Source organism: Lissotriton helveticus, chromosome 12, assembly GCF_964261635.1.
Source record: "Lissotriton helveticus chromosome 12, aLisHel1.1, whole genome shotgun sequence".
Taxonomy (NCBI): Eukaryota; Metazoa; Chordata; class Amphibia; order Caudata; family Salamandridae; genus Lissotriton; species Lissotriton helveticus.
Window position 1 is genome coordinate 785127233 of NC_136073.1, and position 17219 is coordinate 785144451.

The 17219-nt window shown below is 46.8% G+C and overlaps 1 protein-coding gene across 1 annotated transcript in view; it reads left to right on the top strand.

Annotated features, from left to right (window-relative positions):
- Nucleotides 1–17219, top strand: part of NPR1 (natriuretic peptide receptor 1) — an 845985-nt gene that overhangs the window by 760815 nt on the left and 67951 nt on the right. The window contains exons 15-17 of the mRNA XM_078671023.1: nucleotides 4635–4803; nucleotides 6606–6752; nucleotides 12979–13102. Coding sequence (XP_078527149.1) covers nucleotides 4635–4803; nucleotides 6606–6752; nucleotides 12979–13102 — 440 coding nt within the window. The remainder of the gene's footprint in view (nucleotides 1–4634; nucleotides 4804–6605; nucleotides 6753–12978; nucleotides 13103–17219) is intronic.

Below are 17219 nucleotides of genomic sequence, written 5' to 3' on the forward strand. Positions count from 1 at the left end.
AAGCGAAATACACTTGGGGGGCATGGGTCCGCTGGGGAGCCTGACTTTGTTTTCCTCATCAATGTTTCAAGACCTAGTGAGTCAATCAGGGGGAAAGTAGACATCTAAGTTCCCACCGGAAGTTTGGCGACTTGTGGTTCCGTAGGGCCAGTGGCAGTGTTTTTTATCTCCTTTAGAATAGTATCAACCTTATCCAGGAAGTATTCCAGGAAGGTGTCACAACTAATTGTGGTGTCCGTATCTTGAGCTCTCTTACTTAGTTCTGCAAGTATTTTAAAAGTTTCTTTCTGGACATTGTCCGCCTTATTAATACGGTTCTCATAGAATGTAGCTTTAGAGTCCTGTATGTATTTTTTATAGGTACGAAGCGACTTCCTGTATTGTTCACAGGATTCTTCATCTTTTTTTCTCCTCCAGTTTCTCTCCACATTGCGTAGTTCTTTCCGATGCTCTCTCAGAGCAAGGGTAAACCAGGGAGCCCCTTTACCGTCACTAATCATTTTTTGGGACTTCTCGGGTGCGATCAGATTAATTGCTCTAGTCAGGCTGTCCATTATATCGATGCACTCCTGATCTACATCTGCGTCAGGAGCCGTAGGTTGGACAAATTCCATGAGTTTAGTGGTCAGCGTTTGTAAGTCAACGTTTTCCCACTTACGGGTCTTTTTAATTTTAAATGGTGGTTGCGAAGGTTTCGTGCCAATAGGAACGTCACAGTAGATCAGGTGGTGATATGACCAAATGCAGAGGAGGACTTTCACTAAAGTAACCCTGGGATCTAAAGCCCAAATCAAGTCGAGGGTGTGACCCTTTATGTGCGTGGGGGAGTCTACCAACTGCCTAAAACCCAGAGAGAACATAGTTGTCTCCAAAGAGCTGGCCGCTGAGTCTTTTTTTATCCCTATCCCAATGCAGATTGAAGTCTCCCGTGACTACTATGTTTTTATACTGTGAGCATATGTCCGATATGCTAGCCATAAATAAGTCATTGAAGGCCGGGGTGGAGTTAGGTGGACGATAGACAGTATAAATAATTAGACACAGATTGTGCAACACAATTTTTACTGCAAGCATATCTGCCAAGTCCACAGTTTCTGCCAGAATTTTAGTTGCAGCTAAGTATTTCTTAAATAATATTGCCACTCCTCCCCCACGGGCATTCCCAGCACGGTTATGCCAGTGTATATCATATCCTGACGGAACCGTGGCTATTATGTCGGGTAAAGAGTTTTCCCCAAGCCAAGTCTCTGTCAGAGTCAAGATGTCTATGTCTTCATCTTGAAGCAAGGTGAAGATCTCGAGGTTATGACATTGCAGGGACCTCGTATTTAAGCTGGTCAATTTCAGGATGTAGGAGTCAGAGGTAGACCTACCTGTGTGTGGGCTTCGAATGGAGAGCTCGTCCAATATAGCTAACGTGGCTGGGTCTAGGGGATGACTACCCTTGTTTAATCGGTGTATTTCATCCCGTGAGTAAGTGGGCCAACAGCCAGAGGGCGCAGACGGGCTGGACTCTGGCGTGACTCCGGCGTGCTCACGCTGCGCGTCAGCATGGCCGCCTTAAATAGCGATCAGCCAACCACTAGTGCGGCAACAAAGATGGCGCCGCCTGGCGTCACGACCTTCCCCTAGGATGGCCGTCAAGGGGTGAGAAGGACCCGCGAAATGCGGTGCGTTTCACAATTAAAATGCGGGTGAGTGGGACTAAAAACAGGGTGAAATTACAAGCATAAACAACATAAATACAAACCAGGATTTTTTAAAATTCGCTTTTAATCAGCGCTATTAAGTTGGTAAGGTGCGCTGTCTGTCTAGCGCTCCAAATCTCCTAAACGCGATGTCCCTGGCGCTGTGAGCTGAGGCAGCACGCCTTGTCGAGCAAGGCAGAGCCTCGGGTTTGCCCGCCCTAAGTAGCGATCAGCCAACCACTAGTGCGGCAACAAAGATAGCGCCGCCTGGCGTCACGACCTTCCCCTAGGATGGCTGTCAAGGGGTGAGAAGGACCCGCGAAATGCGGTGCGTTTCACAATTAAAATGCGGGTGAGTGGGACTAAAAACAGGGTGAAATTACAAGCATAAACAACATAAATACAAACCAGGATTTTTTAAAATTCGCTTTTAATCAGCGCTATTAAGTTGGTAAGGTGCGCTGTCTGTCTAGCGCTCCAAATCTCCTAAACGCGATCTCCCTGGCGCTGTGAGCTGAGGCAGCACGCCTTGTCGATCAAGGCAGAGCCTCGGGTTTGCCCGCCCTAAGTAGCGATCAGCCAACCACTAGTGCGGCAACAAAGATGGCGCCGCCTGGCCTCACGACCTTCCCCTAGGATGGCCGTCAAGGGGTGAGAAGGACCCGCGAAATGCGGTGCGTTTTACAATTAAAATGCCGGTGAGTGGGACTAAAAACAGGGTGAAATTACAAGCATAAACAACATAAATACAAACCAGGATTTTTTTAAATTCGCTTTTAATCAGCGCTATTAAGTTGGTAAGGTGCGCTGTCTGTCTAGCGCTCCAAATCTCCTAAACGCGATCTCCCTGGCGCTGTGAGCTGAGGCAGCACGCCTTGCCGATCAAGGCAGAGCCTCGGGTTTGCCCGCCCTAAGTAGCGATCAGCCAACCACTAGTCCGGCAACAAAGATGGCGCCGCCTGGCGTCACGACCTCCCCCTAGGATGGCCGTCTGAACTGGGGTGGCTTGCTGAGCAAAATAACGATGGATTAAACCCAGATCTGTGACGGGGGGTGAATGTTTTGCCATTGTGCAAAATTCCGTCCATCATCTTGTGTGTTTTGCTGTTCACCCTATGTGGGAAGGGTATGCCCAGACGTGGGTCCCGTGCTCACTATGCCACTGGAGTCAAGCTATCTTGGCTGATGAAGGCTGATAGCCTGAAACCGGTCCTAGGATGCTTGATTCCGGTCCAGGGAAGACATGGCTTGGCAGTTTGGTCTGGACTGTTCCCATGAGGCACAGGGTCAAGACTGATTTGCAAACGGCCATGTCTGATCTGGGGTGACTTGGTGAGCAAAATAACGATGGATTAAACCCAGATCCGTGACTGGGGGTGAATGGTTTGCCATTGTGCAACATTCCGTCCATCATCTTGTGTGTTTTGCTACTGAGATAAAAGAGCAGTCCTTCATCTGGGTGTTCATCATTTGCCTTTCAAAGAGAACGTCCCCTTTGAAGCTTGCCATTTGGGCTAACACACCTGCCATGAGGAGGTAACAGGCCTCTATTGTTAAGTGTCCTGGGAGTCGTTTACACATCTCCCCAGGCAGGCAGAAGGCTGTCTCATGCCAGCATCTGCAAATGGCCACAGGGAAACTTGGGCAACAGAGTGGGTACTTTCTAAAAGTTGCATGTAGCAAAAAGTTAAATTACATTTGACTTTTGGCTACAAGTCGGGTTTAAAGTAACAAGTTGTTACCTTGAAGTTTCAACTTTTGTAGTCCCATTCAGAAGTTAGCACAGCTTTGTTGTCAGCGTGCAGCCCTGCACATGCCAATGGGGCTACCAGCCTCTCTCACAGAAAAAACAACAATTGTGAGTTTTTACTTTTAGAACATGTAACATAGGTTCTTTTTTAAAATATTCTGCACCCAACCTTAGAGCTCAATAGGCATGCTGTAGTGGTGACTTATACTTACTAAAGAAGGAGGTTTGGGCTTTGTCATTGTTTTATATAGCGAAGTCGATTCAGCTGTTTTAACTGCTCTTCCGGGCTGCTGTGGCAGGCTGGGAGACACGTTTTTTCTTGTCAACTTCAGGGAGGTGGCACAACAAGTGCTGCAGTCCCTAGGGTGGAAGAAGGGTGGGAGTACACTTTTACTTACAGGCCCTAGGACCATATACTAGGGACTTATAGTAAGTTAGCTTATGCCTGTTGGGTATAGGCCAATCAGACACACGTGTTTGAGGGTCAGGGCACTGGAGTCTGATTAGCAGCCCTCAGTGCACTTTCAGACTCGAAAAACCAGCACCAGCAGTCTAAACCTTTGGGGGTGATCATGCAAAAAAGAGACACTTCCTCACATTTACACTTTAGTTAATCAACACTATCTAATACATAATTAAACATACCGTCAACCTAATCCCCCAATAAACTGAAATTAAAATATAATACATAATTGATTTTTTTTAATGTAAAACAAATAATATACATTACTATAATACTTTTAAAATCTTACTATAAAATGTACAATAACAAATATAATAAAATACAAATAAAAGACATTAAGACAGACAGTATAATAAAACAGCAGAACAAAAAACAATATTTTACATTTCAATGATACATCAAGACGTTTAAAATGTATACTAATCTTTAATATTTTGTTCCCCTATATTTTTGTAGTCAAGATATTTTGACCATAATATTATGGTCATTTGATATTTTTGAGTGAATTTTTAGAGTAATTCTGTTCTCTTGTGTAAGGAAAACTTTCTTTTATCATTTCTTTCCTTAACATAAACAGGCCTCCTTTCATCCTTCCTTACCTTTAGTGCAAGAGGTCTCTATTGATCCTTCAGTCTCTTGAATTTAACATTGCTTAGTTTCATTCCTACTTCCACTGAATATACCAAGGACCCCATTGCATTTATAAACGAGAAGCATGTTTCCTTTTCTTTAGAGATCATTGAAAGAGTAAGGGGTCGCGAGAAGCCCAATTTCCGGCCCTCCACCAATGTGTACTGTCACATCGAAGAGCTTGGGCTGTTGATGCAGCGCTGCTGGGCAGAAGACGTCATGGAGAGACCTGACTTCAACCAGATCAAAATCCTTCTGCGCAAATTCAACAGGTCAGAGCCCACGACTCACCCCGTATGGCAAATCCACCACCAGACAAACTTATTTCCCATTTAAAAAGTCTGAACTCCCTTAATAATATCAGTAATCTCTACAACAGGTCAGAAGCCCCCAGTGAAACCCACCTTCCTTTAAACATACCATAAGCTGTACAGTAGAACTCACCATACCTTCAAGTAGTCAGAGGCCCTTCACTAAACCCTTAATCTCACTCAAAAAAACTCAGGCCTCCCTGATAAAGCCAATGATCTCTTCAACAGATCAGAACCCCTCCAATAAAGCCCACCTTCCCTTGAACAAGTCACACGCCCTCTAGTAAAGCATACTATCTCTTCAAGAGGGCAGAAGTCCTCCAATAAACCCACTATCACTTCAGCCGCTCATAAACGTTCCAACTAAATGCAGAATCCCATCAAAAGGCAGAAGCTTTCCAATGCAACCCATGTCTTCAGTGAGTCTGAAGCGTTCCAATGCAATTCAACATGTCTTGGTAAGGTCAGAAGTCCTCCAGATAAACCCACATTCCTTTCAACAGGTCAGAAGCTTTCCAATAAAACCTACAATTTCTTCAACAGGTGAAAGACCTCTTATTAAAAATACACCTGTATACAGAGCCTGTGATTCATTCAACAACTCCTGCAATGAAACTTCTGCATTAAAACCTCGTACACGTTCACACATGTTCAACACGCTGTTAAACGCCCTCTGATAAAGCCTATACCCATTCAACAATTATTACCTCGCGAATACAATCCAATGGCTATTCATTGGGTAGTGGAACACTTCTGGAAAAAAAATACACAATCCAGTCAACAAATTGTTAAACTCCCCATTTTAAACCCAATTCAAGAGGTCAAAACCATTCGGATAAAAGCAAAAAAGCATTCGACCTGTTCCTTAACAGCTCCCATAATCCCCACTGTTCATTCAATAAGTTGTTAATCCCCTTACACATAGCATATTCAATGGACTCCTACATAACAACCAATGCTCAATTTAATAAGATGAAATACTCCTCCAATGAAACATACAACTCGTTCAACAAGAAAGTACATTGATGACAAACACAATGTATTAAAAAGCTCTTGGACCTCTCTGATGAAATCCTGAATACTGTCAACAAGCTGTTGATCGCATTCCTCAGATAAAACTCCCCAACATATACGTTTAGGGCTTGAGTAAGAGTTTGGCGGATGGGATATTCTGTTGCAAACGTGACGGATATCCCGTCCGCCATATTACAAGTTTCATAGGATATAATGGAATTGTAATACGGCGGACGGGATATCCTGTACGTTTGTGACGGTGTATTCCTGGCCGGCAAACTCGTAATCGGGCCCTAAGTGGTGTATGCCTCCACCTCCCCAATAAAACTTACTGCACATCAGTACATCATTAAAACTTTAATTAAACCCTTGGCTGTTTCAATAAAATGTTGGGTTACTATTGTAAAACCCACAACCCATTTAATAAGAATGAACCGCTCTGATTAAACATTCAGCAAGCTTTTGCACTCCTCCAAGAAAATCCACAGCACCTTCAACTAGTTGATCTGATCCAGTAAACAACATGACACATTCAACAAGTTGTTAATCCCCTCCCATGAAATGTTCAGCCTATTAAACTGAGCAGAATCCTTTTAATAAAACAACAACCAAATCAACTATGTAATGATCCCCTTTTGTCAAACCAACAACCTCTTTAAAGCAGTTGTTGACCCTTTGTATAAAAACGAAGAACACATTGTGCAGTTTATCAAACATCTCATTGTGTTGTTTTCCATGCTTTATTTCAGAGAGAACAGCTCCAATATCCTGGATAACCTTCTGTCGCGCATGGAGCAGTACGCCAACAACCTAGAGGAGCTGGTGGAGGACCGGACGCAAGCCTACCTGGAAGAGAAGCGCAAGGCTGAGGCCCTGCTGTACCAAATCCTTCCCCAGTAAGTGTCCATCAGAGCTGTCAACTATGACCATGTCATGAGAGTGGTTTTCACCTAATATTATTTTTCAGCAACAGCAGTAATCACGAACCAGTGTGTAAGCTGATGTTAGAGACAGGGAAGTGAAACCACGTGTCACAGTAAGCTTAGAGCTCTTGGCTGAAAAAAGAGGACTAACTTAAATTCAGAGTAGAGGAACCATATTGGGAGAAGACACTATCATACCACTGGAGGGGTGCGAAGAATACTTATGAAGTGCCTACCAACCACCAAGTCAGTGCAGGCAACAGCCTCTGTTCCCAAGGTGGAGGACTGCCCAGGATAGGTAGGGATCACTATTCATTCAGTGGAGCAATCTAAGGCAGTGATGCTTCACTGTTTGGGTGTCATATTTGATGCACCTACTCAGAAAAGCTTTTTTGTTTTCAAGAAAGAAACATAAGTGCAAGTGAGTTCCTTGAAAGAAGAATAATGGTCCCGAAGCGCAGGAAGCTTTCTCCTGCACTTGGGGGCCAATGTAGATTTTTACAGATCAGGAGTGCAGCCTCTGTCAGGATTCTTGAGGAGGAAAATTAGTGACAGTTTTCCAACCAAAATTAAATGGGCAACCATCACTTTGGCCTGATGGCCCTGTGGGTGATGCTTTGCCAGGTCATAAGTTTATTCCAGTGGAGTCCCCCTCGTCTTAATCACAGCACTTCCTTTGACTGAAGAAAAGCATGAAAACTGCAAGCCTGGTTCAGTGGGAACACCACCTTTTTAGGCAGCTGTCTGGTTTGCTAAAGACATCCTGGGGACATTCAGAGAGTTGACCTAGGAATGCATTCTGCTTACCAATGGCTTTGGGGTTTGTAACTCACATTTTCTGGCTTTCTATTTGGTGGCTTTATTTCCTTTAAACTCTAGCTCAAGTTCATCCCTCCCATTGCCAAACTGTGTTTACTGTATTTTCCTCAAACTCGTTTTCTGTAAAGAGGCCTTTAAATCTTGTTCTTATCTTGTCACATTTGCTGTGCGTTCAAAGACAGAAGTCAAATGTGAGGCTGTCTTCCAGGGAGCTTGGTGTTTATTTTTGTTTCTCTGGCTTCAAAGTGAGAGGATTTATGTGACAATCATGCTGGCTAGTTGGGGCCTGCTTGAGTAAGGCTGTACAGATGTTATTTTTTTTTCTAGCATGCAATAAAATTTAAGGGGCTTATTTATTAGCCTGTGCGTCACTTTTGTGCCGCCGGTGCGTCATTTTTTGTGACGCACCCAAAGGGTTAAAAATGCACCATGTTGTGTCATATTCACAAAGTGAAGCATCTAGGTAGATGCATCACTTCGTAAACCCCTGTGCCATATTATACCTGCGCCAGGTATAATGTGTGCAGTGTGGGTGTTCTGACACAAGTATGCCTCATAGAAGTGACACAGTGAAATCTATGAGAATTCACTGCGGCACTTCTAGGATGCAAATGCGTCAATATCTTACGCCTGCCTCACAGCAGACGTAAGACTGGCGCAGGCACATTTGAAATGGGATTTGCCCACTTGAAATGACCCATTAATGGAGTTGTGTCACTTTCGTGACACACATTACAGCAATGCTTCATTTTTGCGCCTACAGATACGTCAGAAATACTGACATATCTGTAACTCCTTGCGACATGATGCGTCATACTGTAAATATGATGCATCCAGCATGTCGCAAGGAGGGCGTAATGACAAGTGATGCATAGCTGTGAGCCCCCCTATGTCTGAAAATGAACTGCGCTGACAATCAAATCAATACATTGGGTGATGACATTTCCATACGTTCTCGTTTGTGTGCTGTATACTTTTATAAATAACACTGTATGTGATTGCAAATGTAATGGTAATTTCAATTGAAGATGTGCTGTCTGTAATGGCAGTACTCTACCATCCAATCCATTCTACATGTTACTCCACAATGCACCAGTTCTCACCACTGCACTCTACTCTGCACCACTCCACACTATCCCAATCCACACTGTGTCACTACACTCTTCTCCTTTATACGCCTCTTTACTCTACACCACTCCACTCTTCGCCACTGCACTCTACACCACTCCACACCACTACTCTATGCCACCCCACTCTACAACACTGCACTCTATACCACTTTGCTCAAACCTAATGCACTCTACGCCAATCTACTCTGCACCAAATCCCTCTATGCCACTGTACTCTACACCGCTCTATTCTACTTTGCGTCACTGCACTCTACGGCACTCTATTCTGCTCTGCACCACTGTACTCTACGTCGCTGCTCTCTATGCCACTGTACTCTGCACCACTACACTCTATGCCCACTCTACTCTGCGCCACTGCACTCTACGCCAATGCACTCCAAAGCACTCTACTGCACTCTATCACAGTATACTCTGCACACTGCACTCTCTGCCACTCTACTTTATTCCAATCTGTGCCCCTGAATTCTATGCCAATCCACTCTAATCTACTCTGCATCATTGCACTCTACGACACTCTACTCTATACCACTGCACTCTATGCCACTTCACTCTACTCTGAAACAGACTACTCTGCCAGTGCAGTCTACGCCACTCTATTGCACACTGCGCCACTTCACGCCACGCCACTGCACTACATGCCAAATTAATCTGCTCCACTGCACTGTACGCCACTGTACTCTACTCTGCCACTGCATTTTCCGTCACTCTACACCATTGCACTCTACGTCACTTTACTTTGCACCACTGCACTCTACAACAATGCATTCTACGCCTCTCTACACCACTGCACTCTACGACACTCTACTCTGCAGCACTGCAGTTTCTGTCCCTGAACTCTATGCCCCTCTACTTTGCACCACTCTCCTCTATGTCACTGCACTCTACTCTGCACCACTCTACTTCACTCTGCACTCTTCGCCAATGCACTCTACGCCACTCTAATCTACTGTGCTCCACTGTACTCTGACACTGCACTCTATGCCTCTCTACTCTACTCTGCACAACTCTACTCTATGCCGGTTGTCCCTATCTCACTTTACTATGCGCCACTACACTCTATACCAATGCTCTCTATCCCCTACTCTATACCACTCTCCTATACCCTGCACCACTCCACTCCACTTCACTCTACTCTGCAACACTCTACTCTATGACACTGCACTCTATCCTCGGCACCTTATGCCACTGTACTCCACTCTGCGTCACTCCACTCTATTCCACTGCAATCAATGTGGCACCACTGCACTCTAGGCCACTCTACTCTACTCCACTCTGGTCTCCATCACTACTCTATGCCACTGCACTCTACCCTGCACCACTGTACTGTACCCTGCACTACTCTGCTTCGCTCTACTCTGAAACCGTGTACTCTATGCCACTGCACTCTTCCCACTCCGCTCTGCGGCACTCCACTCTACACCATTGCACTCTACACTGCACCACTGCACTCTACACCACTTTACTCAAAACAAATGCACCCTACGCCACTGTACCTATGCCAACTCCTTTGCATCACTGCACTTCACAAGACTATACTCTACAACATTCTACTCTATGCCACTGCCCTCTACACCACTGCACGCTATGTCACTCTAAACCATTGCGCTCTACGTAACTTCACTCTACGCCACTGTATTCTACTCTGCACCCCTATTTTCTACGTCACAGCTCTCTGCACGACTTTACAACACTGCACTGTGACATTGCACTCTAAGACAGTCTACTCTGCATGACTGCACTTTATAGCACTACACTCTATGCACTCTCCTGCACTCTATGCCACTCTACTGCACTCTATGTCACTCTACTGCACTCTACGCCACTGCAACACTCTACTCTATGCCAAGGCACACTACACTACTCTACTCTGTATCACTCCACTCTTATGCCACTGCACTCTAACCTGCACCACTCCACTCTGCACCACTCCATGCCACCTCACTCTATGTCACTCCACTCTGCAACACTGTTCTCTTGGCCGCTGAACTCTACACCACTCCTCTGTGCATGGCTTTACTCTACTCCACTGTACTCTACGACAATCCACTCTAAGCGACTCTAATCTACTCTGCACCACAGAACCCTATGGCACTCTACTCTATAGCACTGCACTCTACGCCACTTCATCTGCTCTTCAACAATCTTCTCTATGCCGCTGAATTCTATCCCTCTCTATTTCACTCTGCACCAATCCCCTCTCCGCCACTCCACAGTACGCCACTAAATTTTATATCACTGCACTCTCTGCCATTGCACTCTACTCCAATGCTCTTTACTCAAAACCAATACATTCTACGCCACTGCACTCTATACCAATTTCCTCTGCACCACTGCATTGTATGCCACTCTACTCTACACACTGCACTGTACGCTACTCTACTCTATGCCACTACACTGTACACCTTTCTACTCTATGCCATTGCACTCTGTCACTTTATTCTTCACCATTCTACGCACTGCACTCAACACCAATGCACTCTACACCACTCTACTATACACCACTGCACTCTACGACACTCTGCTCTGCAGCACTGCACTCTCTGCCACTGGACTGTATGCCACTCTACTCTGTGCCACTTTACTCTATGCCACTGAACTGTATGTCACTCTACTCTGCGCCACTTTACTCTTTGCCACTGCACTCTACTCATCACCACTCTACACCTGTGCACTCCAAGCCACTCTAATCTACTGTGCACTGCTGCACTCTACACCACTCCAGTCTAGGCCACTCCACTCTGCAACACTCCACCCACTCAACACTGCACTCTATGCCAATGCACTCTACACCACTACTCTATACCACTCCACTTTACACTGCATCACTGTACTCTGAAACAAACTTCTATACTTCACTATACGCTACTGCAATCAATGATGTAACACTGTACTCTACACCCCTCTACTCTATGTCTCTGCGCTCTACCATGCACCAATATACTCTACTCTGTATCACTCCACTCTACTCTGAAACACTCTATCTTACGTCACTGCATTCTATGCCACTGCACTCTACACCACTCCATTCTACGCCACTGCAGTCTACGCTATGCCACTGTACTCTGAACCACTGCACTCTACACCAATGCACTCTACACCACTTTACTGAAAACCAGTGCACCCTACCCCACTGCATCTAGCTCCAAGAAACCAACCAGTGAACAAGCGCTCTGCAAGTCCCTTATAACATAACATAACATCTACGCCAACTACTTTTCACCACTGCACTTTATGCCGCTATATTCTGATACTGCACTCTATGACACTCTACACCATTGCACTCTGTCACTTTACTCTGCACTAGTCTACACCACAGCACTGTACACCAGTGCACTCTATGCTACTCTACTCTACACCACTGCACTCTACGACACTCCACTCTGCAGCACTGCACTCTGTGCCACTGAACTCTGTGCAACTCTACCCTATGACACTCTACTCTGCGGCACTTTACTCTATGTCACTGCACTCTGCGCTGCACACTCTAGGCCACTCTACACTCTACGGCAATGCACTCCAAGCCACTCTATTCTACTGTGCACCACTGCACTCTACACCAATCCAGTCTAGGCCACTCCACTCTGCACCACTCCACTTCACTCCACTCCACTTCACTCCACTCCACTCTGCAAAAGTGCGCTCTACGCCAATGCACTCTACTCCACTATTCTACTACTCCACTCTACACCACTTCACTCTACTTGGAAACAATCTACTCGACAACACTGCACTCTACACCACTCTACTCCACTATGCACCACTCCACTCTGCGCCACTGCTATCAATCATGTGTCACTCCACTCTACACCACTGCGTTCTACCCTTTACCACTATACTATACCCTGCACCACTCTGCTCTTCTATGAAACAATCTGCTCTACGCCACTGCACTCGACACCACTCTACCATCTGCGGCCCGTGCAGGTAAGAGCGGTGGGGGGTGGGGTTCGACAGGCGATGACGTGGGAAAATTAAATAATTAATATCCACTTGTCATCGCCTTCGAAATCCCCCCCACCCGGCCCACTGCTCTTACCAGCACGGCCGCGGCTGCACTCTCCTCCACTCGCATACCTATTGGCTTTGCCAATACTTGTTTCAGTGGCGCTCCCACTCCACGAAATCTGAATGAGGCGATTGGTTGAGTTGTTGGTGTGCTGCCAAGGCTCCCCTTTCCTGAGTCAGTCTTGCCTGGCACCCAAGCTGTTCCACCCCTGGGCCCACGTTGACCCATCCTCTCTGCCTTACAGCTCCGTGGCCGAGCAGCTGAAGAGGGGGGAGACGGTGCAAGCCGAGGCCTTCGATGGAGTGACCATATACTTCAGCGACATTGTGGGCTTCACGGCGCTCTCTGCTGAGAGCACTCCTATGCAGGTAAGTCAATCCCTCTTTGGTAGGAAGAAGAGACAGAACTGAACCTTGGAGGGGGTGGAGGGGGAAGGGTCTCTGTTTTTCAGAACCCTAGAGGTCAGAGTTCAGTAGGGCAGTGGTCTCAAGCCAGGAATCAGTCCATCTGTTTGTCGAATGAACCGTCTCGCCTTTCAACTTGGAAGTTACTTCGGGTAACTAGCTAGCGCTATATAAAACTCGTAAATAAATAAATAAATACTTGTCCTGGTCATCTTCCTTCAGCCATGTCTTTATGGATAGTCTTGTGCCCGAGGAGCAGAGAGCTTCTTTATAACTAACAAGCCTCCCCTGCCCCCGAGCCTCGAGGTGTGACTGCTTGTGCAACAGGAACACACCTGCACATGGAGCACCATCCAATGAGCAGTGTGTATATTCAAACTATGCTTCTGGGGCCTGGATGTGGATTCTAGAGAGGCCGGGGAGGCAGGATGCAAGTATTCGTCACAGTCTACAACACTGCCATAGACACAAATAACCCTGACTGGATCTTACCATGTCCTAAGCAAGGGGCAGCCAAGCAGCTACAGCAGCACCATTGTCGTGGAGCAGCAGAGGACCAAATGGCGAGAGCAATTTCTAAGGGAATGTCCTACAGAACAGCACACATCACCGAATATATGACGTTACAACGCAAACAATTACAACGCATGCTTTTACAACGCAGTTTTTACATCGCAACTACCATGACATCGCATGATTTTACAACACATGCCATTACAACGCATTCCATTACAACGCATACCATTACACTGCATAATACTTTCAGGGTAAGTGTTGGACAGGGTAGGGGTAAAATTACTATACCCACTCCAATGAGTACAACATTAGGGTAAGACAGTAAGTGTTGCATAGTGTAGGGGTAAAAATGACTATTCCCATTCCAGTGAGTGCAACAGTAGGGAAAGTGTTGGATAGTGTAGGGATAAACATTACTATTCCCATGTACCCCAAAACCCATACCCACCCAAAAACTAAAAAATCTCCATTACTTACCTTACAATGCGTTCTAATGGCATGCGTTGTAATAGTATGCGTTGTAAGCATGCGTTGTAGTGATATGCGTTGTAATCGCATGCGATGTATAGGCAGTTGCGCTGTGATTATTGCGTTGTAATGGTAGTGCGTTGTAAAGGTAGTGCGTTGTAATGGATGTTTCCCAGTAAGGCACACTCAAAGGTAAACGCTTCTTCCAAGACCTCCAGAGGTAAAAGGGTTGATCCTTGTGCCTGATTATGGGGGAGTAGGAGATGTAAAGCATACATCCTGACTGCCACACCCACCTGTCACTGCCCCCGCAGCCACCCCTTCGCCCTGCAGACCAGAGAAGCAGAGGTGTGTGAACACCGTCTCTTTAAGGAAGATGGGCCACAGGCAGGGTAGAGAGGGCAACTGCTGAGGAAAGCAGTAGCTACTGTGCTCGTTAACTCTCTATAGTCCATTTATATCATGCAGAAATCACAATAAAAGAAGCTGAAAAAGAAATATAGCACAAAATAGGAGCTATGGAGTGAGAACTGGTGAACAGGGGGCAGCACCAGAGAGATGGGAGGGCACACACTGCCTCTAAAGCAGGGAGTGTCGAGGAGAGAGGGACAGAGGCAGAGAAAATCTAAAATGGAAGGACATTCCGAGCAGACTGCAGGTGACGCTGAGGAGGGAAGGCGAGAGGGAAAAGAGTAATGATTGTAATTATTTTCTAATACTTGAATTCTGAGTGGATACCCATTGGCGAAAGAACTTCGATGAGCATTTTTGTCTCCTGGCTCACTTTTTTAAAGCTGTTGCTTTTTCTTGCCACAATATTTATGAGCCTTTTAGGGGACAGTGGCTGCTAGTGTGCTTCCGATGGCTCTTCCGGGCACACCGTTTTCTATTAGTTTTCTATTAGTCACATAAATGTGCTTGCAGCCGCCGAGTGGTAATAAGGCATGCCCTGGAGTGCCGCGTTAATTCATGGCTCCCTTCAGAGCACTCTATACAACCGTAGGTTTTTGGCCAATTGGGAAAATGTGCTGTAAAATGCAGCGTTATTCCATGTTGGGAAAACATTTTTTGGGGGTAGGTTGTTGTCCCTTATGAGCAGGGCTCAAGTTGGGGTACCACGCGGGTGTACGGCGTCCCCCCACTTATTTTACCAGGAGGTCGATAACTGGAGCAAATGGAGCCACACATTCACTCTTTGGCCTCTCTGGGGCAAGATCGGAGCCCATTCAGAACGCTGCTCACGCGCTGGCTTCTCGGATGCAATCGCATCTAAGGGGTGAGCGAGGGGAGGCAATGAGTCTGATGGGGCAAGCCACCTTTCGTGACGTCACTTTCTGTCGTAACGTTAGCGCCCCCCACTTCTTTTTCTAGGACTTGTGCCCTACCTATGAGTCCCTTGCAAAAAAGATGGCCTTACTCAGTGACTTGTGGTTCCTTTATATACGTTGTATCCATCCAGGGCTTTAAGTGGGCCGGGTCTCACTGGTGCTGGGCACCTGCAGTTTTTTAAAGGGGGCCTCGAAACGGGTCTCTATCGGGCTGTTTTGTGCCCTGGCACAGGCGGTCTGTGTTTTTCTGGACTGCAGTGACCACGAGCACGTGGATGTGCGTGTGCTCACACTGCTCACTTCTCACTAATGGAGAAGTTACGGCATGACGTCATGCCAGGTGAGCGTTGTAGGGGAAGGAAAATCCTTTAAAGAGAGTCATTTTCTATCTGGATTTCCCTTCTGTTTTTGAAACTCAGGAACAGCAACATTGTCGTGGTGTCAACAGGGCTTTAAGGGAAGCTTTTTTAATATTATATACGAGCCTTTGTTGCCTATTTATCGTATGCAACTAACAACTATTGACAAAGCCAATTGTCCGGACTTGCTGTAGGTATGATGCTACTTAGGGGTCGATTCCGATTCGGGAAAAACCGCTCCGAATAGCCGTTCGGAACGTTTTTCCCGTACGAATCGTACCCTGCAACGTCCCCCTTACGTGCGACGAAGTACGATTTGTACCAGGAGCCGTACTCCGTACGAGTCGTACAAGACACCGTACGACTCTAATCTCCGTACGATTCTCCCTCGGAACCCGCTGTACGCGACATCTGTACGGTTCGCGGCTGGTTTTTACGACCCAGCAAGTACGATACGTGTCGGGTACGCACCGTACGACCCTGTTTCTACGGGAGCTGAAAACAGCCGTAAAAGCAGAGTTTGCGCCGAAACAGGTACGGAACGGCCCCCCCCCGGGTACGGTGCGTACCCCCCATGATCGCAGGGGTAGGCACTGTACCCCTGCGATCATGGGGTGTATGAGCCGTACCCCCATTGTGCGATCGGTGTACGAGCCGTACCCCCATTGTACGATCGGTGTACGAGCTGTACCCCATGTACGATGGGTGTACGAGCCATACCCCATGTACGATGGGTGTACCTGCCGTACCCCCATTGTACGATGGGGGTACGGCTCGTACACCCATCGTAAAATGGGGGTACGGCTCGTACACCCATCGTACATGGGGTACGGCGCGTACACCCATCGTACAATGGGGGGACGGCTCGTACACCCATCGTTCAATGGGGGTACGCTCGTACACCCATCGTACAATGGGGGTACGGCTCATACACCCATCGTACAATGGGGGTACGGCTCGTACACCCCATGATCGCAGGGGTACGGTGCGCACCCCTGCGATCATGGGGGGTACGGACCGTACGGTGTGTATGTGTTTGTTTGCTTTTCCGTACGACTCGCCCTTACCTGACGTGGACCGTACGAATCGCGTCCTCATACCCCGGTCCAGATCGTACTCGTCGGGTCGTACGGCATGTGTACGAGTCGTACGGTTCACGGTTACAGCCTTGCAATACGTACGGATCGCGACGATTCGGACGGATTCACGGAATACGGATCGTACTTCGCGACTCGGACGGACGGGTACGATTCGTACGGAGAGGGCTCCGGATACAAATCGTACAGACGTTTTTTTTCCCGAATCGGAATCGACCCCAACGTGTATCATATATCTGGATGCAATGACAGAAACAGCAAAATACAAGTCGGGCGGCACACTGTGCTAAGAACAGGTTTTTAGCTTACGTAT